The following is a 27,102-nucleotide window of genomic DNA, read 5'->3' as shown; positions in this document are numbered from 1 at the left end:
TGTGCATCTACACGTGTGTCACAGCAAACGAAGAACACTCACTAACCAATCAAAATGTAAGCACGCATTGTACTTCCGTGTTTATCTTGTAGGCAGAAGGTTATCGATGTCGTACTGTACTAATCTCAGAGAATGAATCTTTTTAAGTACATTAACCCACTAGTAGGTACAATTCGATTATTAGTAAAACCGAGCCGTGGCTTAACAAGGTTATGCTTTGTCGCTGAAGTTCCTTGTCATAACCGTTTCATTCCTCGACATTTGTCTGCACTTTCAACCTCATGCTGGCATGTCCACCGTGAATCGGCATGTCACTTTTACGCAAAAAGATGCTTTTCGGAAATGGACCCCGGTCGCAGTCATATACTGACGAGGACTGACGTTATTCAGGAGGAATCACACGAGATGGATGGCGACTCGAATGACAAGCGTCACCCAAGACAAAGTGAGTTAAAACCTTCTATTGGATTTCATTATATCCACCAAGGGGCAAGGAGTGTAATTTGATCTCGTTAGTCATTGCAAAGATTCGTGAAATTGAAGTGGCGTCGACAAAGTAATTACAGTATTCACATAAAAGTGGCTGCAATTTGGATGGTGTCAATTTCCTCATTTCTCCTGTTTTCAGAAATCGCGTATTTAGAGAACCGGGAATAATTTGGTCTGCCTTCATAATTTCCTAGACAAGTATCTCTTTATTTCAGCTCGGCCCCCCATTTTATCGTGCCATTGAAATACAGTATTGGGTTTGAAAAAAGTCGCTAAAAACTTACTGCATACATTGGATTTTGGTATAAAAATGTGTTCAATATTTGTCACATGTTCAAGTAAATAAGGTGCCAGATGTCTTAAATTTGACATGAAATTATGACATGTTAAATTCTCGCAAGATTGATGAAATTAGAATTTCTCTGCTAGGTTGCTTAGCCACATTCTTAATTTAAGAATGTATGCTTTAATTCACTTGTGTATTGGATTGCATGACCATGTACAGCAAAATGTCTGGTGCGATACTTGGTGGTCTCCCACCATGCAGCTGTAGCTCAAATAGCAAGTGAAAAGTTGTTGTTTTCTGGTAAATTGATATTTTCATTGCTTTTCTAATCTGCAGGGCCGGCTGAGACCTTCAACCTGGATGTGCTTGTTGGGCTCCTGCGTCAGGAAAATGCCGCTGACATCTGTGTGATCAAAGTACCTGAGCACATTAAATACACAGAGTACTTCATCGTTGTCAGTGGCGTATCACCGAGACATCTGCGCGCAATGGCACTTTATGCCATTAAAGTAGTAAGTGGCCTGCAATTTCTCAATTTAATTCTGACCCTTGGAGGAAGAGCCCTTTTATTGTTGGTTTTTTAAAAAATAATCTCTACTCCATCCTTTAGTACAAATTCCTGAGGAAAGATCAAGATACTCATGTTAAGCTCGAAGGAAAGGTTGCAGACGACTGGATGTGTATTGACTTTGGTATGTATAACTTTTTTTTTTTTGACGTACCGTACATTGCACATTGAAGTTTGCACTTGCAAGTGTAAAATTTCCCTCCCTTTTGTGTCACGCAGGCAATATAGTTGTTCACTTCATGCTTCCGGAAGCGAGAGAAGTGTATGAACTGGAAAAACTGTGGACCTTGCGCTCCTACGACAAGCAGCTAAGTGGAATCCCTGATGAGAAGCTTCCAAAAGACTTCATATTTGACCTCGAGGACACTAAATGACGAAACACGTTTTCATATTGATGCTTTATTGTAGTCAAAATTTGACTGATTATGGAAAACTCTCTGAATAATTCACACATTATTGTATAATTTGTCATTTTCAAGCATGCATTTTCATTTTTTTAAAACATTTTTTGTCAAATTGTTTTGTCAGTTTAAAATAAATTCATAATTTTCCAAAAAAAAAATTGCTCATCTTTTAGCTTTTGGTGATGCACGATCCTGACTCTTCACCACGTTATGAACAGTATCCATTATAATAGCTGGATAACCCCTTGACAGATCCTCCTTAATTATGTGTACTGTACCACAGTATTTAAAGTGCCTGGAAAAAGAAATCCTACATTCGTTTCTAAATACATTAAAAATTATTGAAGATAATTACTGAAAATGTAGAAGATGGAAAAACTATTTTGGACTGAATTGTGGCAATTTGATGTTAAACTGTTTTCCTGATTTTTGTGTGCGCATGGCTAAAGTGGCGCCCAGTCATACACTTGAGTGCAGTCAAATTATCTCTCCACCAATCAGTGTCCAGTAAATTGGCTCGTGTGGTTATTGTTTGATTTTATGACTGTAGCCTCCAATGCATTGTTATTGTTATTATTTTAAGAAGCTACCCGCATTTTCAAAGTGTATGGACAACTCGCAGTGTGGCCTATGACCACACTGAGTGGCTCTTTGATTCAGCCCCACGACCCCACCATTTTTTTTATCCTTTGTCGTCAGGCTTCATGTTTTTGGGTTGTTGTTTTTTTTTTTTTTTTTGCGGATTTAGATTGACATGGGGGACAAACATCGAACCTCAATAATATTAACATTTTGTGTGAGTTGAGTTTGTCGAAAATGCACAAATTGAGTTCTCGCACTTAATGTTGGTTTGTTGTTCAGTAGTTTTGTTACGTCCTTGAATGGTAGGTAATTTTTATACAAGAGAGCACTTTCCACTGGAAAAAAAATCACAGTATGTGGTTATTTTTTTCTTGCTTCAAACCCTTTGTTGTTGGTGAATCTTTTACACATGCATTGAGAAACGTATGATGAAAAATGACATATTAAGAGCACACATTTTGAAAATATGTGCGTATCTTGTCCATATTCAATACGTGGTCCTTGGTGCCGCCCACCCCATAGCACAAGCAACAGTGTATGAGGGTATAGACCAGTCATTCTCAAGTGATTCTTTGAAGTACCACAAGAAAGTGAGCCCGAGTTCCACTTTTGGTAAAGGTACCACCGTTTAAAAATCAATTGATTGACAATTGGTTAGAATTTTTCACCATTTTGAAGCCTCATTTTAAATAGTTGGGGGTGATTTTTATTTTATTTATTTATTTTTGTTAATCATTCCAACTTTGCCAGGATTGTTTTCAATACTCTTCAGGCACATTTGTTTTTGCTTTACAGGGTCTTTATGGTACAGAAAATAGATTTTTTTTTAATGTATACTTGCATTCAACCATTCATCATACAGTACTTGTTCTAATGCTGGACTTTGGGTAAGAGGTGTTCTACATCCTGGATTGGCTTCCACTCAATCAAAGGGCAAATATAGACAGCAATCTTATTCAAACCTTTGGACAATTTCTATATTGAGTAAATGTATTTATATTTTGTTAAGGATTTTTACTTCCCTCCAAGTACAAGTAATATAGCTTTTATTTTTGTAATTAAGATTAGGAGAACAGAAATGATCCACGGCCTAGCAAGTGACCGTTCTGTTTCATTGACCCACTGTGAGTCGCACTGGATCAGAACATTAGCAAAATGTCCAAATAATGAATCTAGTGATTAGGACCCCACTCATGTGCCATCGGTTCTCCGGTATTTATTTATGTGAAGATGAATGACTTATACCAATGCAATCAACACGACTGAAGATGTAAATTAAGAATGGACTCAAACAGATCCGACATTCCTCAAACGAATGTTGGTTCGCCGAGCTGAACCTCGCCGCTACTGTGGGCTGTGTTGTCATGAACTGCTGCGTGTTCTACCAACTCTTGTCGTCCCCATTAATGGCCATCCTGTTTACGTACATACTGTGAAAGAGAAATGAGGTTTCTTCACTTATGACACCACAGCTCATTACTTTTTTAAAGACAGCCGACTGATTTGAAAGCCGAAATGTTGTCCAAACTTCCAACTTTTTTTGCTCACGCAGTTATGATTAGTGAGTCACTTCTGAGTACTGGTACACTTGCCTGACTTTGGTTCACGCAGAGTGGGTTCAGTTCCCACTAAAAGTGACGTGAGAATGTGAGCGTGAATCATCATTTGTGTCTATACTCTGTGTGCCCCGTGACAGACTGGCAACCAGTGCAGGATCTAATCTGACTTCTGTCCAAAATCAACTGAGATTGGCTAAAGCTCCCCGTGAGTCGGAACAGGGCGAGCACTTGAGAAAATGTTCGTATGTACAGTATGTTGCTAACAATGCATTTTTAATGAATAGTCGCTGACCACAAGGCCCATGACATTAGGCAGTCAAATGAGATCCAGCACAAGCTACAGCAAAAATCTACATTTATAATTAAGAATAATAGGAATAATTCTCACTCTGATTGACATTGACAGGATGAAATAATATGCCTTTTGTAATTGCTCCCGTGTAGATTTTTTTTCCCTTAAATAATTGAGCACATGGTCAAATTCAAATATATTTTTGTGCTGCATAAACCTACTTTTTATTGCCTTGCTGTTGCATTTTTTGGGGTCTTTTCTTATTATTATTTATGGGGCAATATCATTTTAATCTTATTGTAATTATATATTTTTTTTCGAGAATGCAAATGCATGACCCTTAGAGTGTTTGTTTGATGATAAAATACAGAAATGGCTAAAGGTTCTTTTTGCACATTTCCTGTAAAGACTTTGTTCCGCCAATCCGCCACAATGCTCTTCTCGTTCTCACAAAGTAGTCGTGTTAAAGTGGCCCCATCGTTCAGGGTCTTGAAAGCTTTTGAGACCTCCATTACCTACATCTCAGACATTTGAGTCCTGACCCATTTTTATATGATTTCGGAGCAATGTGCAGTCTTTTTGCCAACAAAAGGCTTGAGTTATGGTTTTAAGTTGTGGTCTGTCTGGGTGACAATGCCACTGTTTACAATACAGTACATTCAAATCTCACTGATGTGTCGGCCAGGTCTAATTTATGTAATGTTGCTGTCGTTGAGCTATTTACCTCACATTCATCGTGTGATTTGTTTCTCCGTACAGACTCTGCGCTTTCGTCAGTCGAGCAGAAAGTGATCACATTTCTACCTAATGTGAATACATATCATCATCAGCCACTATTATAAGCTCGACGTTCTAATGGTTGAAGAAGAAAAAAAAACTCCTCTCTCTACTTTTTGTCAACATTACACATAGTGATTGAGTCGAACCATTCATTTTCTCATTTAATATTTAAAGGTTGCAAATTGAAATCAATTGTACGCCAGCCTGTGAGCGTTTGTGCAATTCATTTAAGTTTAATGTCTTAATGGACGCTGGCTGCTTAGGAGCTGATCCTGTTGTAAAACGCAACATTTGCTCGGATGTAATTCAAAATGTATTGATCCTCTGGTGCACGTGTGTACTCCCTGCACTCTCATGCACTTACCCGGCCGCAATTTTGTACATTGTAGGGTGGATACAGAGAGATACAAAAGTTTTTGGACAGTGATGCTTGCCGCCGTAAAGTGCCTCTGCTCTCATCAGAATCAATCAGTCATCATGAAAATGTATCAGAATAATGAAACTCTGTGGTTTTATTGGCACACAAACATTTGCACTCATACCGATACAAAAAAAAGTATCATAAAATGGGTTTGCTTCATTTTATACCACTTTTAAAATTGAATGTATGTGTTTTTGCCCTGTCTGAATTTGCTGTCCACCCTGCCTTTATGGGGTCACTGCCAGTGAGGAAACTGTCTGCTGTTTTCAATGACATTACGACCACCATTTTATCGACTAACATTTAACACAATCTTCATTTTCATGTATTGGATCTTGTTAAGGTTACAAGTCTAGTTTTACATTTGTTTAACAGTACACACTCAGCTTGCAAACTGAATCGTGTTGCTGAAGCTAACATTAGCCAAAAATCTTAGCAACTTCTAGCTGTTTGCATCTACAGTACAGGATCTGTTAGCAGTTCATTTATAAAAGAGCCGCAAGACCTTGAGCTTGAGCAGTACAATATGCATTTCTAACATTGTAACTCTCTGCTGATAACACATTTTGGGAACTACAGTGATTTCGTGCCTCCATTTTCAGAGACAGAATAGTACAAGTATTTTAGACAAACGGCTTTAAAACTTGAGTAAAAATCATTTGTCATCAGTGAATGCTCGAATCAATGGAAATCACTGAATTGTCACCTGGAGACACCTTTTCAGGGCTTCAGGGAAGCAGCCTTCACTCTGTGCTCGTTTATGACTCTTGTAACCCTCTCTTTTGTTTTCAGGATATCCATTTGGTTTGAAATCAAGAATATTCGCTTTTTTACCTTCAAAGAAGTTTGGAGTTGGATTATATTTACAAATTTGCCCAAATACTGTTGCGTCCTGGAAGTGGAGGTCCTCTGCATAAATTGGCTATGAATGATAAATGCCATAAAGTCCATTCAGTCACTTCACTCACCCTATGACTGAATGACCTCCAATTCATTTTGGTGGTGGCGGATAAAAATACAAACAAATCTGGAAAACCGTGCCGTATGGAGAGGTTTGACATGGAAAACAGATGTGGGTGAACTTTGATTCCCAAGTGACATGATGTGCAACATGTGAGAACATGGGAAATCATCTTAATTTGGTGACTCAATTTGGTGTTTTACGCATGCATTTCGTCATGAAGTCACAGAATACCGACATTTGTGTCATTAGCAGAGATTACTAATTGAATGAGGCGGTGGATTTTCCCCCGGAGGGCTGTTAAAGTGAGTGAAAGTTACCGCCTCCTCCTTCTGACACACCCTGTATAAAACACTGGCAGCGCTGGGAGGCTGACAGAAGAGCCTGGAAAATATTGGAAGTCACCCCACAGCACAATCTTCATCTTCTAACAAGGTATTCCTTCAGGATGATCACTTACTTGCTTTTTGAAGAAATTGAGCTGTTTATATCTCACGCATCTATCTCGCTACTGGATGATTACTGCATGTTCTGATTGTAAAGTTGTTTTGCTTCTTTCATGTGATCCAGGATTCTCTGCTGGGATGCTGCTGGTTGTGTTTCTCTGCCTGCTGGCTTGCGTTCACTCGGGCATTGATGCGTATCCACGCAAGCCTGTCACCCCGAAAGAAGGAGCACCCCCCGAGGAAATGGCCAAATACTACTCTGCACTCAGACACTACATCAACCTCATTACAAGGCAGAGGTGAGCGACATGGAGACAGTGAGGTTATTGTTATTATCGGCGGTGCAGTCGTGACATGTTGCCTGGCTTTTATCCTTGCACAGATATGGAAAACGAGACATTCCAGGCACAATGTTTTCTGATGTGTTTGTAAAGGAGAGCACCGAGACTATTCCTGGGTCCAGTTATGGCAGGTAGGATCTGCAACAACACACCATCCATCTGCTTTTAACATATACTGTAGTATACATGTCTGACATGTTGTGGGGATTTTAAAAAATATAGTTTTATCATATCTTTGAGGTTTGGGTTTGCTTTGAGAATTGCATTGTTAGATTTAATATTTTTGCAAAGGCTATGAAAGTCACTTGAGCAATATTTTGTAACTTTTGGGCTATTTTCTACTTTGTACTTTCAAAAAGTAGCATTCACTCACCTCCTGACTGCAAGATTAAGAACCATTGATCGATAGATACATACAATACAATACAATACAATACATGCTGATTTATATAGCGCTTTCACAGCTGTAACAAAGCGCTTAACAAAACAGTTAACATAAAGTAAAATAATAAACACAACACATAACATAAAACACCGACAGTCGTGCAGGCCTAACCACTTTTCCGTCACACGCTTTGTTGTTTGAAGCAGTTTGAGATGAAAGAGGAGAGAATCAAAGTAGATAGATAGAATTCTATTATATTGATTTGAGTCCCTGAACCCGTTTTAATTTCATATATTTATTTTTAACTACACATTATATAATTAAATGTCTTAAGAATAAAGGTTACTGCTGAGCTGTTTTTTAAAATTTGTTTTTCTTTTTTGCTGTTGTATATAGTTGAGGGTTTTTGTACCTCTTGATAGCAATTTTAGTAACACAGTAATACAAACTAAAAATAGAAAGAGGTTGCTGAGCATCATTTCATTTTTTTCCATTGTTTTTTTTTTCTTCCAATTATTGTTTCTAGTCTATTCTATGCCAATGACTTGGGTCTTTGTTTTGTTGTAGGTATGATGAGCTGCCAATGTGGTGATGATCTCGGAGTTGCTTGAAACTTTTCATTTGGAGTTACTTGTCAATTGTGGTGCATGAAATATTGTATTTAATAATATTAAAGTACATGTATATTGTAAATAATGTTTTTTCACATCTTGTTGGCCCGATATGCAGCGTCCCTTACTAAACAGTGCCCTCTAGTGATAATCTGTGGTACAACGATATTTTGGTAATACAGCACACTATTAGATTGTGCTTTGTGTTTGGGACAGGAATAAAATTTTAAAAATGAACAAAATCTCTGTATTTATTTTATATTTCCAATTATTATCATTATCATATTCTTTTAATAATCATATTGTTAATGATGAAAATGCCTTCATTTGTGGTATAGGTGGTAGTTTCTCTAATATACATTAGTCAACAAACACGGAGCTGTCTCTAAATTACGATGTTTATTTAATTTAGAGTTTTTTTACCATTTCACAATTTCCAAATGTATGTTGAATTTCTATGTCAGTGATTCTCAAAGTGTAGGCTCCTGTGGGATGCAAAAGAATCCCTGCCTATGTACAGTTCAGTTGTATTTAACTTTTTGTGTAGAATACAGTTGTATTACATCGATATGAACTGTTTGTCATTAAACTTTTATCTAAGTGATTTTAATTGAACTTTTAGATGTAATGCATTTGAATGGAATCATTATGTCATTACAGGGTATTTTTATTTTCATATGGAAATGCAGGGGTGATTTTCAAACTGCATCATGTTATGGTGGCTTACAATCATAAATACACTAACACTTGGGGCTACTACACTCCTGTATTTTATTGTTGATCACGATAATGGTACTTCTTAAAAAAGTTTGGGAAACACTGTATTATATCTACTGTGTATTTTCTTTAAATAAATGTGAAAATAGACAAAGTGGTGCCCATCTTCTGTTTCCCCCGTGTAGTCGTTGTTGTAAATGACTTCTATTGTACATTATGACACATTTTGAAGCTTGTCACAATGCAGTTTGTAAGAGCAAGTAATAATAATAATAATAATAATGCATTGCACGTTACAGTAATTTTTTTCTGTTTATTTTATTTATAAATTAAAACAGGTATCTCCCATCCTTTTTGTGACATAAAAAGCAGAGTAAACAAAACCTCTTTTACCCAACTCTGTAAGAGTATAGGGGTCCGAAAGCAACGAATAATTTTGGAAACCAAAGACTAAAGGACTCAACATTTTTCATATTAAGGCACAAATATAAAACTAGAGGAAGATTTAGGATAGGGTCTAATTTACTATGGTGATTGTACATTTTAGTAAGGAACATCAAGAATAGTGATAAACAGTACCCACCATCTCAAGCCATTTTACAGCAGCATTCATGTATAAAATAGCTCCCTTATTCAAAATAGATAATATTGCATCAACACGATGCTTGTTTACCTTAAGAGAAAGACACAACTCGTTTCGAAAATAAAACCCCAGTTTTAGCCTGTGCTTCTTCATAGGAATGTTCTCTATGTGCAACGCATTAAGAGCACAAACCATCATATTTCATGCACTGGGGCCTATTGCAGAGGTAATTAAATCAATACAATCAATAGAAAGAGATGCAGAGATTGTTTTTTCCCCCAAGTGCGACATGTCATTTCCTCCTTTCATTACTGCTGTGGCGTACTATGTTTTTTTTCTTCCTGAAGACAGATTGATGAGCTAAGAAAATGTAAACTCTGCCACAATGTCGGCTGCCATTTTTTTAAGTGTGGCTCTGTCAGATCGGGTCCAGGAGGACACAAAATGAAGCAAAAGTCAACCAAAACGGATTATTAGAAGTGATGTCGTCAATGGGGGAGTCTAGAGCAAATGTGAGCGGTGGTTTGTCCACGTTGGAAGATGTACTCCACAACTTTGAAGGACATCCTACGTGATCCACTGAGAAGCTTTGTGTGAGTTGAGTGAAGGAGGAAAAAAGGGGGCGCAGCATCCTGGCTGCCTGGTTGGCAGACACGCACACTGAGTATTAAACCAGCGTGTAACTTGTGTGCAATAAAACGATTGAAATGGATATATCGGGTGGAATTAATTCAGCGAGCGTGACCGGACTCCAGTGAATAGAGCAGGTAAAAATACGCGTTTGAATGTTGCACTCGAGTCATGTTAGCAAAGCAGTGCTAACTCCCAGTATAGTTCAGCAAGCGTTGTACCTTCGGATAATTTATTGATGGATATCAATGACATTTATGCATGTATACCCAGCAGTTATTCGCATTGAGACGCTTGTCTTATATTTCCTTACGTAGCGATACATTTGATCAATATGGAAGCGATGAATAAACGCACGTGAGCGTGTGCTAGCTACGCTAACATCTTCGTAAGCACTTTTAAACAATGCTAACTGAAATAATAAGATTTGATCCGGCGCCGAGGGTTACATTCGGGCGCAGTCGGTTTGAAAGTGTCACATTGTTGCGTGATTGGCATGGCTCTATAGAGGAGTCCTAATCAATGGATAGTAGTGACTTCGGCTAATGCCACGCTACATCGCGGTGTTAAAAAGCGACCGCGAAACGTGACAAAACCAAAATCCAAATGTACATTTTCGTGCGCTATTTTCGGGCATGGCAGAAGGACTCGCACTCTGTAACTAAAGTATAGATTCCTGTGTAAAACACACAAAAAGGTCTGATAAAATAATTTATTTGTAAGAAACATGACGTGCTTGCAGTGAAACGTTTGGTTGTTTTTAACCAAAAGTGATCTGGTGTCTCAGTGGCATAACCATGGTGTTTCCATAGATTTGCTAACGTTGTGCTCTTGATTCACTGTTACGACCTTATTTCTCACCATGTTTTATTTCAATCAAATTTTGAAATTTTTCTTGAACGGTCAAATGTATTTTTTGTGGAGGAGCAATTTCACATTTTAACATCCAACTCCGTGTTGTTTTTTGAACAGTTGCGCCCCATATTTCACTTAAATATGGCCTGTAAACAAGACATTTTAGCTCTAAAATAAAACTAGACACGCATCGCTCAGGGGGGTGCGGGTGGGGGTACACATAAAGATAATCGAGCTGTTTGTAACAATTTCCCACTTCCCAACGAAGGATGTTGTCACACTATCTTATAATATATCGGGGAAAAATCAATATCACGGTAATGGCCCATGCAATATCCATATGACAAAGGCATGTAATAAGTTTCATATGGAATTGTATGCTTTTAACTGAGATAAGCTTCGTCGTTGTTTGAACATTTTGTAGGACTTCAGAGGCACCACTTTGGATGGATTTATTTAGAGGTTCCACCGTACTTGACTTACCAGTAGCCATTCATTTTATTCTCTCACTTTGTTATCTAGGGGTTCCAGATGCCTGACGAAGACTAGGACTCCATGTTGGAGTGCCGTGCAAAAGATTTGAACACAGTTTGTCGGTGAGGTTCTGTTTTGTTTTGTTTTTCTTCTCCATTGGCTTTGCATGATAGACAAGTTTATGCTTGTTTTAGCTCTCCCTCCTGCTTGGGCTTTTAGTGGCCATCGTAAGTGTATGAGCAAACTTTTTTCAGAAGTGGAGTCGAGTCATCATTTGTCATTCAATGCCACACCTTGTTCTCCTATCTGCATTAGCATAACAACGTCCATTGTCATCTTTTCCTCTGTGGTGATACATGTCAATAAACGTTTATGCTTTCATTTGTCATGGTGTCCAACATTAAGCCTCAACATTAAGTGTCTTTCTTGTCTTCTCTTTAGCCCCTGCAGTTGCTCTGGTCGCTGTAGGCGGGCTGTTTTACAGAATTTGACTTTGTGGAGAAGGTTTTGCCATTGTAAAACTGAAGAGCACACAACATGACTGTGGCCAATGCAAAGTCAGGCTCAGGTAAGCTGCTGCCAGAATCTGCAGAGGGTCTTGTATGGTCAGGCCTCTTGTGAACTCAAAGAAGTATTAAATGGCATCCTGAAGTTTTGCTTTCTTTCTCAAACGTTTTGCTGTCCTCTTATCTATTTTTGAGTTGTCCTTACCGTGTGTGTGGAAATCCATTTGGTACAAACACTGTTATGAAACCGCCTAGTTCCTACATTTTGTAAGGCTTTTTATACAATAGCAGAGTTTCCTGTGTGAACTTTGGCACGTCTATTGGTGCAAGAATTTGTCTGTGTGCAAGTATATTCGGGAACGTGAACTCGCCCATTTATTGACTGTCCCACATTGGTTGGCTCTTTTATTCTGAGTGTTTTCTGTAGCTGCATTCTTGATGTTGTGTTCGTTTTCATCCCTTCAGCCATGCAGCAGGTTCTGGACAACCTGAAAGACCTGCCCACAGGCTCGCTTGCCAAAGACATCGACCTCATCTTCCTCCGTGGCATCATGGAGAGCCGCATCGTCCGCTCCCTCGCAAAGGTACGAAAAACATGCCATCCAGTCACTGCTTATCGTGCATTGATATCGAAGTGCACCGCATCATATTGAGAAACGTTTTTTAAATATTTGTCCCTTCTCATGAAGCTAAATAAGGTTTATCAAAATAAAAGTAGACATGCACCGCGGTTCTATAAGCGGGCATCATATACAGTATATTAACTCCTCAAGAAAAAAAATAGAATTTCACAGGAATTGCTTTTATATGCATGACTGAATATTCTGGAGCTCACAAATAAAAATGAAGAAAATAATTTCACTCCTAGGTGAACAAATGCACTGGGGTTTCATGATTGTCATACTGTTTTTAGTGCTCTATGGCTAAGGGACTGACAACAAAAAAAAAAGCATAATGGTAAATTAGAATGGCACTCAGAACAGCGCAGACCTGCGCCAAGGCCACACAAACCTGATCCTGTTTATGTCTTTTGTTTGCTTGAAAAATCATCAGGTGGCAGGCCATGCCGTTTCATTCCCTTTAAGTGCAGCTCAAAGACAATTCACAGAGGGAGCAATTTTGGCCCCAAATTCTCGTTGACCAAAAATTCAACATTTTCACTCCTAAAATTACCACCCCAAACTTCCCTTGTGACATTCAATGACATTCAATGACATTCAAAAAAACACATTCACATCATTATTCCCATTTGAAATTCAAAGCGTTCGGTACTTTAATTCACCCTGGTACTAATTTTCAACATTTCAAAAATGTCTACGTCCCACAAAGAAATTCTACATTCATTCCACAGGCATCCATATTTCTTTCATTCGGCTTTTCAGCATCCACATGCATTTTCTCCAGAAATCGCAAATGTCTCGTATAGACGTCATCCTCAACCGATTGCACTAAATACAGTAAAGTTGATTGCCTTTGACGACCCCAACCAGAGTGAGAAATGAAAACAGATTGTGCATCGCGCAGTAGGAGACCATACCTTAACTGTGCGAGGTCTAAACTGGAGTGTTTTCACATAATGTGAACATTACGGAATTACACGACTTAAATAGACGTGTTAACTCAGGTCAATGAGGCCAACAGCATGATACTAAATCACTGGTAGAGATTGAAGCCATGCGGTCAATCTATGAATAGAACAATGGAGCGTGTCACTCTTAGAAAACTGTGCCCCCCCAATCCTCTATTACGTAATATTTGATTCCTGATGGGTTGGCAAAGATTCAACTTTTAAATGTCTTCAAGTGTACTGTACGTCTTTAGACTGACACGCCCTCTAACGGGTCATTGTATAGCTTTTTTCTTCACGCTATTACAGGAAATACATGTTGTTTTTCAGAATATTTCATATGTCATTAGCTGTAATAATTTTGAGAACTACTGCAGACACTATACTAAAACCACATTTTTACGCTAGAAGTGCTTGTTTGTCGAATCAGTGTCTCCCATTAGGCATCTTCCCTGGATTCGTAATGCTGGATGGGCAGTATGCCATTTTGAATTGTTTTTTAATATTATTTATTTTTATTGCTGAAGTCGTCTCCTTGATACTGGCCACCTCTGCTTAAATGATCTCCATTGTTATTTGAGCAGGTCATAAAAATATGTGACTATTAATAATTTTTGGAATAAATACACTCTTTGTTAAGTGGTCCATTTTTTGTGTTTTCTGAAAAGACTGAAAAATGACAAAGGCCATGATTGTAGGAAGGTGACCGACCATATGTACCATAAAATAACTCGGCTAAGAGTTTTCTTTTGAATGCCATGGAATCTCTGAGGAGAAGTAAATATTGGCATGAAAATGTTTTTAAGTTATTATTTTCATAAAAACGTAGACCTACTACACTACTTTATTTTAATGTTTGTCAATATGGTGGCACTGGGAGCATTCCGTATTTTCTTGTATTTTTTTTTAGGAGGTACTTGGTGCAAAAGGTTCGAGGATGACTGGGATACATACAGTAATGTGTCCATTTTGTGTTGGCATTCGCAGGCTCACGAGCGGCTGGAGGAGGTCAAGTTGGAAGCGGTGCGAGATGACAATGTTCAGCTGATCTCCGAGATCCTGGACTCTCTCAATAAGCTGACTAAAAAAGACGCTGCCACTGTGGAGCTCACCCACATCCTCCAGGAGCCTCACTTTAAGGTACCGTATTTTCACGACTATAAGGCGCCATTAAAAGTCTAAAATTGTCTCCAAAATGGACAGGACGCCTTATGATGCGGAGCGTCTTGTCTATGCGCTGAGTTCCAAAACCTGACTGACAGCCGACACGCTGTTTATATAGAGAAAAGGCGGAAGTGACTGTGGACAGGCATGCGGCAAAGAAGTCGGCCAATCAGTGAAGGGTGGGCGTGTATATATATATACATATATGGAGAGAAAGAGAGAGAAAAGGCAGACGTGAGTGACAGGCATGCGGGGAAGAAGTCGGCCAATCAGTGAAGGGTGGGCGTGTAAGTGGACGCTAAAGGGACGCTACAAGCAGGTACCAACACCTGTATAGAGTGTGGCTATGTGCATTGTTGCAAAACAACTTCGGTTTTGGTTTCTAAGAACCCCCGAAAATAAATTCAACTAGAGACACGCCTACGAAGCTCAGTTCAAACTTCAAGCCATCGGTTATGCTTTTGGCATGCGTGCCCATCTCACAGCAGCGGTGAAAAACCAAGTCAAGCAAATGAACTCTGAGCTTGCCGTTATTCCCGGAGGCTTGACTAAAGAACGCCAACCGCTGGACATCGGTATCAACCGGGCGTTCAAAGTAAAGTTGCGAACGGCATGGGAACAATGATTGATCGATGGCAAACACAACTTTACAAAGAGTGAGAGGCAGCGCCGGGCGAGTTACGCCACAATGTGCGAATGGATTGTGGCTGCTTGGACGAACGTGTCTGCTTGCACTGTTGTTCGAGTTTTTGGCAAAGCCGGCATCATTTCTGTGGAGCCACATGGCAATGAGAGTGACTGACAACGAGAGGGAACACGGCGTTTTTGATGGATTACCGGTACTTGCACAATTGTTCAATTCTGATACAGAGGATGAGGACTTTGATGGATTTCTGGGTGATGATTGATCGAAAAACGTCAGTACATTGTATGATGGCTAAATAAAATACAACGGAACTCAGTTTTCCGTTGCCTTTTTAAAAACGTGTTTTTAGCTTGTATCTGTATGTCTTGGCATGCTACCGAATGCTACAAGCTAACGTGTTTTTAGCGTGCGCGCATGCATGCCGTATGTTTAAGCTGGCGTATGTTTTACCACTTTAAAATTGCGCCCAATAATACAGTGCGTTTTGTCTATGTGTAAAATACAGAAATAGCACCCATTAATGAGACTGCGCCCAACCATACGGTGCGTCGAATGGTCGTGAAAATACGGTAGTTTGATCCTCTTCCTTTTAATCAGCCACAGTTCTGTCATAGAATAGACCCCCCCCCCCCCATCACTTGGAAACATTCATCAGAACCTTTTTTTCCAAGTTGTACCTCCCTTCCTCTCCCCCACCGCTCATTGTCTGTGGCATGGGTAGGAGTGGAGCGGGGCAGGGTATGTGACCAATGGCAGGCCTAGTTTGTAGGAAACGAGAGGGGCAGAGCACTTGCGTCACCTCCAATATTTGGAGTTGCTGATGCACTTTGTAGTCTCCAGCCAAGGTTGCTGTTGCTGCTAGGGTAAGAATATTGCTCTTATTCTTGGACTCTGCGTTTATCAGTGGTCAGAAATCATTTTGGTTATACGTGTCTTGTCGTGCACAAATGGCTAACCTTTTTCCTGTCAGGGGCCCTTCATTTTGAGGGCTTTGCATGTTGGGAAAAAAAAAGATGCAACTGATTTTATGCTTAATATGGTGTATTATGCACGTCTCTGGGCCATTTTATAACAGTTGTATTTGTTCCTGGAATTGCACGATAGCTCGGATCAAAGGCGCTTGTTTGTTCTACTTTCCATCTACTGAATTAATTTGTATGGCTGCGTGATAGGTCCTCAAAATAAAACATAGACTTTGCTCATCTGTGCTCCAAAAATGATTATTTTCTATAATTTCTGAATCTAGAGCTGCAACTAATGATTATTTTATTAATTGATGAATCTGTGTATCTTATCAATTAATCGAGGAAAGGAAACAATTTGAAGTGCCTTGATGTGCTTCATTTAGTTGTTCTTGCTGCCATCTCATGACGTGTATAGACAATTACAAACCCTTTTGGGGGGAATGTTAATCACTGGCTGATTTTCACTGTGTGAGGGCTCAGTTCCTATCGACCACAAATGTGGGCGTTCACTAGAATCGATAAAGCGGATTAATTGTCAAGCCCTATGATCTGGTTACAGCTGCAATTGCAATCTAGAAATCTGTTATTCACTTGTGTTTTCTGCAGTCTTTGATAGAGGCTCATGACCAAGTGGCTGCAAAGTGCTATGAGATGCCAAGCGTTGCACCGCTGCAAAACGGCACCGACGCCTTGGCGAGTTGTCTCATGCCCGCCGACGCCATCAGGATGATTGGCATCCAGAAGAAAGCCGGAGAACCGCTGGTATGTAAGCAGCGGAGCAACTACGGCAGCAGTGACTCTGCCTCGCCACGTTTGGGCTCTGATGGACATGAAAAGTCTTGTTGAAATGAGAAGAATAAGAATAAGCCAAGACAAAGTATTTCAAATTTACAATTTCCATCATTTCTCTTGAGAAGGGAAGTAAATATAAACGACTGAAATAGTGTGGTTGCAGAAGTGAACACACCCACTTATAACTGGGCTTTGGGCGTTTGGATGTTCTTGTAGGCTTTTCCTGACTTTTTTTTTCCTATCATAAGCTTTAAAGGTTTTGTTCTCAGACTAACTGAAATTTGAAACCGTTCCTAATTCCCTCCAATTCGTTTAAAGCTGCAGTTGCAGCTCAAGAAAAACTTTTTTGAACTTGGTTTCATAGGACCATCACAAAGTCTTCCAAACACATGCTGCAAAACCTTTGATGGTCTGATGAATGCAAAGCTGAGCCTTTTTGGCGATCATATATTTCATAAATGGCGGAAAACATTGTGATTCATCTTGGACTCATTTTTTTTTCATATCACAAAATGTTGTGTTGACTTTTTATTTCCACTGTCCTTGACACATTTGCTTTTATCCGCCTCTCGCCGACCCGAATGACTTTGTCCGCACGGCGGACCTGTTGTGTAATTTATGACGTGCGGCGGCGCGATAACAAAGCACGTCTTTCAGGGGGTGACCTTCCGCGCGGAGCGAGGAGAAATGGTCATCGCGCGGATCCTGCACGGCAGCTCCATTGACCGGCAGGGCATGCTGCACACGGGCGACGTCATCCGGGAGGTGAACGGCCACCAGGTGGGCGGCGACCCGCACCAGCTGCAGGAGCTGCTCAGGGACTGCAGTGGCAGCGTCACGCTGAAGGTGCTGCCCAGCTACAAGGACTCACCGGCCCTTCCACAGGTAAGGACATGAATGTGGTATGGTGGTAAAATCCTCCATCGATTCGCGGTTCACGATTCACAAATTCACCCATCCAACATTCTTTTTCATGGAACCTTTCCCAGCTAGTTATGGGAAAAAACACATTTTGGAGATTTTTGTTGTTTTTCCTCATATGCCGCAAAACCCTGTCTAACTAGGAAAGTAGTAGAGTGGTGACTTACAAGTGTCCCAAGTTAATTCTTTATTTTTGGAGTTATGACCGTCAATCATTACCAGAATCATTTATGAATGGGTAAAGTAGTTAAACACGATTACAGATTGAGAACACTCGCAAGGAGCTGCGGTAAGCCCAAAATCGCTGAAACGCAGATCAGTCGGCCAGGTTCTTGACAGCACTCTAAGCCACGCCCCTTAAAGGCACACATCCCACAATACAGTTGTTGTGGCTTGACACTGATTGAAACAAGTTTATTTCTTTATTTCCTTTGTTTTTAAATACAGTCGAAGCTCTTCAACGTATTCCGTTCACGTTTTCACCTCTATAATGTTCACATTTCAAAGTCCCAATTTCACCTCATTCATTTTCCATTTGATGATTTAGCTGACAACGAACACTGTTACGATGTAAACTTCGTTATAACGGCCATGTTTTTTCCCACAAAATAGTGAAAAGGCCTTCGTTACAACTAACCGCGGAAAGCTAACTGCAACCACAACCTTCCTTGCGAAAAAAAGAAAAGTACAGCGCGGGATTCCCCTCCGTTGCTCAGCAACGTGGAACAAGGATTATGTCCCTCTTATAATTATTACTCGGACCGGTGAAAGTGATACTAAGTTCGCTTCACGGGAGCCAATGATGTCAATATGGATGCTCTAATACAATCCTATTTTTCTTTATTAATGACACAGTTATGATGTTTTGCGGTGCTGGAACTCAGTAATAGCCTTTCAAATGAGTTGATCGGGAATATCGATTTGATATACAAGTGAATTGAGTTACAAGTTGATCACAGATCATATTCAACATGTATCTTAAGATACCAAAGTGAACGTGATACATATCGACGGAGAGGCAAGCTTTATATGTCGGTTGGTGCTCAAGTTGAGCCTGGTTTGTTCGCGGCAGCTGCGGAGTTTCGCCACATGCACACGCACGCGTGCACCTCCGGTTAGACTTCACATAGGTCTGATCGGCTCGATCCAATCAGCTGATGTATTGCATTTTATGCAAAAGTCGCGATCAGCTGTCAGGTCATAATTTGTCGATCCATCAATGAAGTCGCTGATCGGATCGAGCGTCTATGCCGCTTTGCATTGGGTCGCAGCATTTGACCGCCAGACTTGCGTCAGATCAATTTGTGGTGTTAAGTTAAATTAATATGGTAAATGTTTTAGGCGGCGCGTCGATTACTCGTGTTTTTCCAACTCTTTGCTGCAGGGCTCGGTCCCTTTCACCCGTGAATGGCTTAGCTGGAGATTACTGTACAATGTACCACTTGACGATTGGCATTAGGGAGTGTTTCCTGACCCGTGTGTGCTCCGAATGCCAAACCAGTGTAAACCGAGCCCAAGGGGCATCTATTATTAACACCATCCCCCCTGACACACACACACACACACACACACACACACACACACACACACACACACACACACACACACACACACACACACACACACAATCTGGGACATAGGGCCCTCTTTTGTGCTTACAGTAAGAGCACAGCAGCGGGGGACGAGCATGCAGCGTTATGTCATCATGTGACCTTTTTTCCCAAAGCATCAGTTGATCAAAGTTGGCCAATGAGCTAATTTCAGCCGCATTAAAAATCGCTTGCTTTCAGTGGTGTTTTTGTTGTCATCACACACTGGCCGATGCATTCCAGTAAATTAGAATATCGTCGAAGCTCGTCAAAGTGAAACTCGGTTAGATTCACTTCACGGTTTTGTTTTGTTTTCTTTCAAATCTGTGCCATGAATAAATGCCATGCCGCCCTCTTCTCTGGTTTTGATTGCGGTACACCTGTCGTTATTTCTGGTCAGGTTTACCTGAAGCCCCACTTCAACTACAACCCGGCCTCAGACAACCTGATTCCCTGTAAAGAGGCGGGCCTTGCCTTCTCGAAGGGAGACATCCTTCACGTTGTCAACAAGGACGATCCCAACTGGTGGCAGGTGAGTTGGTGCGTTCTGAATTCCGATATCTGCAGATGAAAGAGAACATTCGACCAGAAGCATGACCTTGATCAGTGGCATTATCCCGTGAACCGAACCAAAACGCCAAACGCTGCACATCTTTCTTTTCATGACGCATTTATAGAATGAACGACTTCAAAGCTCGCCGAACATATGAGTTTGAATTTCTCGATGTAGGTTCTATTATATGAGCTAACAATGCGGACAAGGGAGTGATTTGCCCGAGCTCTTCGTTCCGCTCTAGGCACGCAGTGTTGTGGGCGGATCAACCGGCCTCATCCCCAGCCAGTTCTTGGAGGAGAAGCGGAAAGCGTTTGTGAGAAAAGACTGGGATCTGTCGGGTAAAGGTGAGTGCCAGTAACCTTCACGTTCAAGCGGCACCACAACAGGGAACCGATGACGCTTGTGTGCCATTCAGGGTTGCTCTGCGGGAATCTCGCAGTCAAAAAGAAGAAGAAAAAAATGATGTACCTCACTGCAAAGAACGCAGGTGCGTGTCACAATCCTATTGAAAGTCTATTTGCACACATGAGAGAAGTCAATCCAACGTCGTGCTTGTTTTTAAATGATCAGAATTCGACCGCTACGAGCTGCAGATCTATGAGGAGGTGGCCAAGATGCCGCCCTTCCAGAGGAAAACTCTGGTTCTGATTGGTGCCCAGGGTGTTGGGAGGCGGAGCCTGAAAAACAGGCTCATCGTCATGAATCCTCTCCGATATGGAACCACTGTGCCCTGTGAGTGACTCTCAGCCAAGGAAAGGCTTCTGTCAAATGAGCGGCTGAGGACTTGAGCGGGCGAGCTTTGTTTTTGCCATTTTGCATTGAAGTGAGTCAAAATTGAATGAATCTGGGAGATTGGTAGCTTGGCGATTTACACGGCAATGATTGCTTTGACAGAAATCGAACAATATGTTGTGAGATGTGATAAATAAGATTCATTTATACTAAGGAGCAGATGAACTGGCACCCAAGTGTAGTATTGGACTGCCCCCTAGTTGTCACACATGGAACTAAATTTTGTTCTCCACCAGTATTCGTCTGACCCCGTTTCAGTTTTCATGACTGCACTTTGCCTTCAAAACGACAAAAATAGAGCAAGACCGCTTTAGTTCTCTGTAGCTCAAATCACCGTCTACTCTGCTTTGCTCTAATAGTTGCCGTGTCTCACATCATGTTTGAAGCAGATTCTTAAATAGATGCCATCTTCGAAGGGCTCAGGCTTGCAAACGACACATGACGAAACCCAAAAAAACAGGCGAGCCGTGATTGGTCGTTCCCTTTGGCATCGTGATGTCATTTTCAGTCGATAGCAAGTGGCAAAACGGCTGCCCGCTGAGACGCATAAAAATGATTTGCCTGCCTAATTGGGTTTCCACAAATGTAATATTAATCCGTAATTAATACCGCATCGAGACGAGTGCGGCCACATTGAACCTAAAATTTTGATGTGACTTCCGCTTTAAAAATCCTGTTTAATATTTATTATCACAATTTGATACAAACTTAAACTAAACGATTTTTGGATGTAAATGTATTTGAAATCTTAGAACTGTAATAATTTTAAAAATGATTAAAAAAATGTATATTCAGTCATAGGTTGAGCATATAATTTACATACGAAATTTGATTTAAATGTATTAATTATTTTAAAATTCATTTTTATAGTATAATAAATGCCTCTTTGCAAGTAGGTACAAGCACCCCCCCGGCCACTGTAGGAAGGCGTGTGATGTTTATTTGCGTCGTTTTCCCTCATTTCAGTCACTTCGCGCAGCCCCAGAGAAGAAGAGCGAGACGGGCAGAACTACTCGTTTGTGACGCGGCATCAGATGGAGCGGGACATCAAGGACAGCCGCTTCCTGGAGCACGGCGAGTACGACGGCAACCTCTACGGCACCAAGATCGACTCCATCCATCAAGTGGTGGCGGCCGGCCGCACCTGCATCCTGGACGTCAACCCGCAGGTGAGTGCGCAGCTCGCCGCAGATACACTCGACCAAGTAGGGGAGTGGTGGTGGGGGGTGGGGCTTGTTTTCTGATGTTTGTTGAAATTGCGTTCAGGCTTTGAAAGTGCTGATGACTGCCGAGTTCATGCCCTTTGTAGTCTTCATTGCCGCTCCTGAGCTGGACACTTTGAGAAATATGCACAAAGCTGTCGTGGATGCCGGACTTACAACCAAACTACTTACCGTAAGTTTGACAGGAAATTTGGACCACCCACCACTGTCTTCAAAACCATTTCAGTTTCAAGCGCACATTTTAGTCCTTTAAAGTCCTTTAGTCCTTCGGTTGTCAAATTCGGGTGCCCATGGGGCCAAAACTCAAAATACAGTTTTGGTCACAGGCCGATAAACATTTAGTGAACAGACTGAAGCTGATTGTTTTTAATCAAAACAGACAGCATGTAATTCCAAAATAAATGAACTTCAACTCCAAATATGTTGCTCTTCCTGAAGATATCTGCCACAAGTTGACAAATTGCAACATGGTGACGTCACAAAAGAAAATGTGTGCTTCTCAGTTGGTTAATTTGCTCTTGTGCGATTTCGTTTGGGTACTTTGTTTCTTTTCTCAGCAACCTGTTTATGTTTGGGTTAAGGTTCTGTGTTGTTGAGATTGTCAAGATGAACTGCAAGTTTCCATCAGTGAGCCAAGTCATACTAGAATCTGATGATAGGTTCGCATTGTGTCTGTCAATCTTGAGTCACATGGGCCACGGTCAGAGATACTTATTTTAGGAAGGCTCTTTGTTGGCGCAAGCAATATCCAGCAACTAACTTGCAGCAATGCGCTTTACGTGAAAGCACACGGACCGGCTGTCGCCAAGCAACCTCACTTTACAGTTTCAACACAACGACAGCACAAGATGTGTCAGATATGTGAAACACACGTTCATATTGATCTTTCTTGCCGTCCGTGTGAGCGCAGGAGAACGATTTGAAGAAAACGGTGGAGGAGAGCGGCAGGATCCGGCGCGCCTACAGCCACTTCTTCGACTTGACCATTTACAACGACAACTTGGACAAGGCCTTCGACCAACTGCAGGAGGCAGTAGAGAGACTATTCGTGGAGCCGCAGTGGGTCCCGGTCAGCTGGGTCTACTGATGCTGCCCCCCTCATCCCCACCTTCGATCCGACTGGACACTGGGCTGTCCTGAGCTGCTACGCCTGCCATGTGAACGGAGACACTGCACTGCACACTATGCAAACCACAGCACACAGGAAGTGTACGGTACTTATTTATTGGCAAACTCGTTTAATATACTCATCAAATGGATTGGGAGTCATATTGTGTCAGGATGTTTTGAATAACAAAAAATAATTCCGTTTCCATGTCTCATTATTTAATGTCACACTTGTCAGTTGTCTATTTCATTCATTCATTCATTCATTATCCGAACCGCTTTTATCCTCACCAGGGTCGCGGGGGGTGCTGGAGCCTATCCCAGCCGTCTTCGGGCAGTAGGCGAGGGACACCCTGAACCAGTTGCCAGCCAATTGCAGGGCACAGTTGTCTATTTATTCTGCTAAAATAATAGAGGGCTTGCTGATTGATACCTCAGTGTTTTCGTTTACACTTTTGTCATCTCATTTTGCCACTATTTGTACTGTCGTTCTTCTCGTAGTCACCACCCTGCTCCCCCCCCATCCCATTTCTGGTTCAGAGGAAATTCATTTAAATTGAAGGCTTGTTGTGCCCATCAACTAGTTCCCCGACTAAGGCGGGCACAAATCACGTGAACGTTGACGTTTCTTTCTCTCATTCGATGTGGTGCTGCAAAATAGCCCTTTGAATTAAACAGGGCGTTGTGTCTCAGTAAACCGTCCCTCTTGATGTGATCCCACTTAAACTGTTCAAAAAATATTGACTGATTTTAAAAAAAGGTGTATTTTACTTATATTTCAGATAAGATGTATTTTCAAATGTTAAATAAATGTTTTTTAATGTAATGAACTAATTTGACTGCAGCTTTTTCTTCTTTTTTTCAAATAAAAATGCCTTACTATACATGGTCATTTTTTTCAGCTAAAAAACGGCTTACTATATATACATGGTCGTTTTTTTCGGTCTTTTTTTCCGGCTAAAAACGCCTTACTCTATATGGTCGTTTTTTTCGGCTAAAAAACGCTTTACAAAACATGGTATTTATTTTCGGCTAAAAAACGCCTTACTATACTTGGTCGTTTTTTTCGGCTAAAAACGCTTTACTATACATGGTCGTTTTTTTCGGCTAAAAAGGCCTTACTATACATGGTCGTTTTTTTCGGCTAAAAACGCTTTACTATACATGGTCGTTTTTTTCGGCTAAAAACGCCTTACTATACATGGTCGTTTTTTTCGGCTAAAAATTTCGTCCAAAAACGCCTTCCTATACATGGTCGTTTTTTTCGGCTAAAAATTTCGTCCAAAAACGCCTTCCTTACATGGTCGTTTTTTTCGGCTAAAATTTTCGTCCAAAAACGCCTTCCTATACATGGTCGTTTTTTTCGGTCAAAAACGCCTTACTATACATGGTCGTTTTCTTCAGCTAAAAATGCCTTACTATACATGGTCGTTTTTTTCGGCTAAAAATTTCGTCCAAAAACGCCGTACTATACATGGTCGTTTTTTTCGGCAAAAAATTTCGTCCAAAAAACGGTTTACTATACATGGTCGTTTTTTTCGGCTAAAAACGCCTTACTATACATGGTCGTTTTTTTCGGCTAAAAATTTCGTCCAAAAACGCCTTACTATACATGGTCGTTTTTTTCGGTCAAAAACGCCTTACTATACATGGTCTTTTTTTTCGGCTAAAAACGTCTTACTATACATGGTAGTTTTTTTCGGCTAAAAACGCCTTACTATACATGGTCTTTTTTTTCAGCTAAAAACGCCTTACTATACATGGCCTTTTTTTTCTGTTTTTTTTTCAGCTAAAAACGCCTTACTATACATGGTAGTTTTTTTCTGCTAAAAAACGCCTTACTATACATGGTCTTTTTTTCCGGCTAAAAACGCCTTACTAAACATGGTCGTTTTTTTCGGCTAAAAACGCTTTACTATACATGGTCTTTTTTTCGGTCTTTTTTTTCGGCTAAAAACGCCTTACTATACATGGTCTTTTTTTCGGCTAAAAACGTCTTACTATACATGGTCGTTTTTTTCTGCTAAAAAACGCCTTACTAAACATGGTCGTTTTTTTCGGCTAAAAACGCCTTACTATACATGGTCTTTTTTTTCGGCTAAAAACGCCTTACTATACATGGTCGTATTTTTCGGCTAAAAACGCCTTACTATACATGGTCTTTTTTTTCGGCTAAAAACGCCTGACTATACATGGTCTTTTTTTTCAGCTAAAAATGCCTTACTATATATACATGGCCTTTTTTTCGGTCTTTTTTTTCGGCTAAAAACGCCTTACTATACATGGTCGTTTTTTTGGGCTAAAAACGCCTTACTATACATGGTCGTTTTTCTGGCTAAAAACGCCTTACTATACATGGTCGTTTTTCTGGCTAAAAACGCCTTACATGGTCGTTTTTTTCTGTTGTTTTTTTTCGGCTAAAACGCCTTACTATACATGGTCGTTTTTTTCGGCTAAAAACGCCTCACTTTACATGGTCGTTTTTTTCGGCTAAAAACGCCTTACTATACTATGTCGTTTTTTTCGGGCTAAAAACTCCTTACTATACTATGTCGTTTTTTTCGGGCTAAAAACTCCTTACTATACTATGTCGTTTTTTTCGGGCTAAAAACGCCTTACTATACTATGTCGTTTTTTTCGGCTAAAAACGCCTTACTACACTGTCGTTTTTTTCGGCTAAAAACGCCTTACTATACTATGTCGTTTTTTTTTCGGGATAGAAACGCCTTACTATACTATGTCGTTTTTTTTTCGGGCTAGAAACGCCTTACTATACTATGTCTTTTTTTCGGGCTAAAAACGGCTTACTATACTATGTCGCTTTTTTCAGCTAAAAACGCCTTACAATATACTATGTCGTTTTTTTCGGGCTAAAAACGCCTTACTATACTATGTCGTTTTTTTCGGCTAAAAACGCCTTACTATACTATGTCGTTTTTTTCGGCTAAAAACGGCTAACTATACTATGTCGTTTTTCTCGGGCTAAAAACGCCTTACTATACTATGTCGTTTTTTTCGGGCTAAAAACGCCTATACTATGTCGTTTTTTTCGGCTAAAAACGCCTTACTATACCATGTCGTTTTTTTCGGGCTAAAAACGCCTTACTATACAATGTCGTTTTCTTCGGGGGTTTTCGGGCTAAAAACGCCTTACTATACTATATCGTTTTTTTCGGCTAAAAAACGCCTTACTATATATACATGGTATTTTTTTCGGCTAAAAACGCCTTACTATACATGGGGGTTTTTTTCGGCTAAAAACGCCTTACTATACATGGTCTTTTTTTTCGGCTAAAAACGCCTTACTATACATGGTCTTTTTTTTCGGCTAAAAACGCCTTACTATACATGGTCGTATTTTTCGGCTAAAAAACGCCTTACTATACATGGTCTTTTTTTTGGTCTTTTTTTCGGCTAAAAACGCCTTACTAAACATGGTCGTTTTTTTCGGCTAAAAACACCTTACTATACATGGTCTTTTTTTCGGTCTTTTTTTTCGGCTAAAAACGTCTTACTATACATGGTCGTTTTTTTCGGCTAAAAACGCCTTACTATACATGGCCTTTTTTTTCAGCTAAAAACGCCTTACTATACATGGTCTTTTTTTTCGGCTAAAAACGCCTTACTATACATGTTCTTTTTTCGGCTAAAAACGCCTTACTATACATGGTCGTATTTTTCGGATAAAAAACGCCTTACTATACATGGACTTTTTTTTGGTCTTTTTTTTCGGCTAAAAACGCCTTACTAAACATGGTCATTTTTTTCGGCTAAAAACACCTTACTATACATGGTCTTTTTTTCGGTCTTTTTTTTCGGCTAAAAACGCCTTACTATACATGGTCTTTTTTTTCAGCTAAAAACGCCTTACTATACATGGCCTTTTTTTT

The 27,102-nt window shown here is 40.3% G+C and overlaps 3 protein-coding genes across 5 annotated transcripts; all 3 read left to right on the top strand.

Annotated features, from left to right (window-relative positions):
• The first annotated feature begins 56 nt into the window (after positions 1-56).
• Positions 57-1,864, top strand: malsu1 (mitochondrial assembly of ribosomal large subunit 1). Its single transcript, XM_086113571.1, has 4 exons — positions 57-445; positions 1,112-1,287; positions 1,386-1,467; positions 1,563-1,864. Exons 1-4 carry the CDS (start codon positions 133-135, stop codon positions 1,715-1,717), a joined length of 726 nt encoding a protein of 241 aa, XP_085969697.1. The 5' UTR covers positions 57-132; the 3' UTR covers positions 1,718-1,864.
• Positions 1,865-6,452: 4,588 nt separating this feature from the next.
• LOC147203708 (peptide YY-like) lies at positions 6,453-8,977 on the top strand. The gene is made up of 4 exons (XM_086113573.1): positions 6,453-6,777; positions 6,913-7,087; positions 7,171-7,260; positions 8,082-8,977. The coding sequence occupies exons 2-4, from the start codon at positions 6,927-6,929 to the stop codon at positions 8,104-8,106; spliced, it is 276 nt and encodes a 91-aa protein (XP_085969699.1). The 5' UTR covers positions 6,453-6,777; positions 6,913-6,926; the 3' UTR covers positions 8,107-8,977.
• An 817-nt stretch (positions 8,978-9,794) lies between these two features.
• Positions 9,795-24,042, top strand: pals2a (protein associated with LIN7 2, MAGUK p55 family member a). 3 transcript variants are annotated; one of them, XR_015101238.1, is made up of 15 exons: positions 9,795-10,192; positions 11,433-11,506; positions 11,826-11,952; positions 12,356-12,474; positions 14,445-14,597; positions 16,839-16,994; positions 17,682-17,909; positions 19,935-20,066; positions 20,332-20,434; positions 20,506-20,577; positions 20,661-20,822; positions 21,849-22,051; positions 22,149-22,277; positions 23,016-23,314; positions 23,507-24,042. XR_015101238.1 is itself a non-coding variant. In XM_086114122.1 (14 exons), exons 3-14 carry the CDS (start codon positions 11,922-11,924, stop codon positions 23,190-23,192), a joined length of 1,665 nt encoding a protein of 554 aa, XP_085970248.1. In that variant the 5' UTR covers positions 9,795-10,018; positions 11,433-11,506; positions 11,826-11,921; the 3' UTR covers positions 23,193-24,042. The 3 variants fall into 3 exon arrangements, 2 of the variants coding, with proteins under 2 accessions (XP_085970248.1, XP_085970247.1); XM_086114122.1 differs by having other exon boundaries at positions 9,795-10,018; positions 23,016-24,042; XM_086114121.1 differs by having other exon boundaries at positions 23,016-24,042.
• The last annotated feature ends 3,060 nt before the right edge of the window (positions 24,043-27,102 follow it).

The sequence above is a fragment of the Hippocampus guttulatus genome, chromosome 6, assembly GCF_054856545.1.
Source record: "Hippocampus guttulatus isolate MCC_2025c chromosome 6, RoL_Hgut_1.0, whole genome shotgun sequence".
Taxonomy (NCBI): domain Eukaryota; kingdom Metazoa; phylum Chordata; class Actinopteri; order Syngnathiformes; family Syngnathidae; genus Hippocampus; species Hippocampus guttulatus.
The sequence above is the reverse complement of the archived record's forward strand: the minus strand, read 5'-3'. Positions and strand labels throughout refer to the sequence as shown.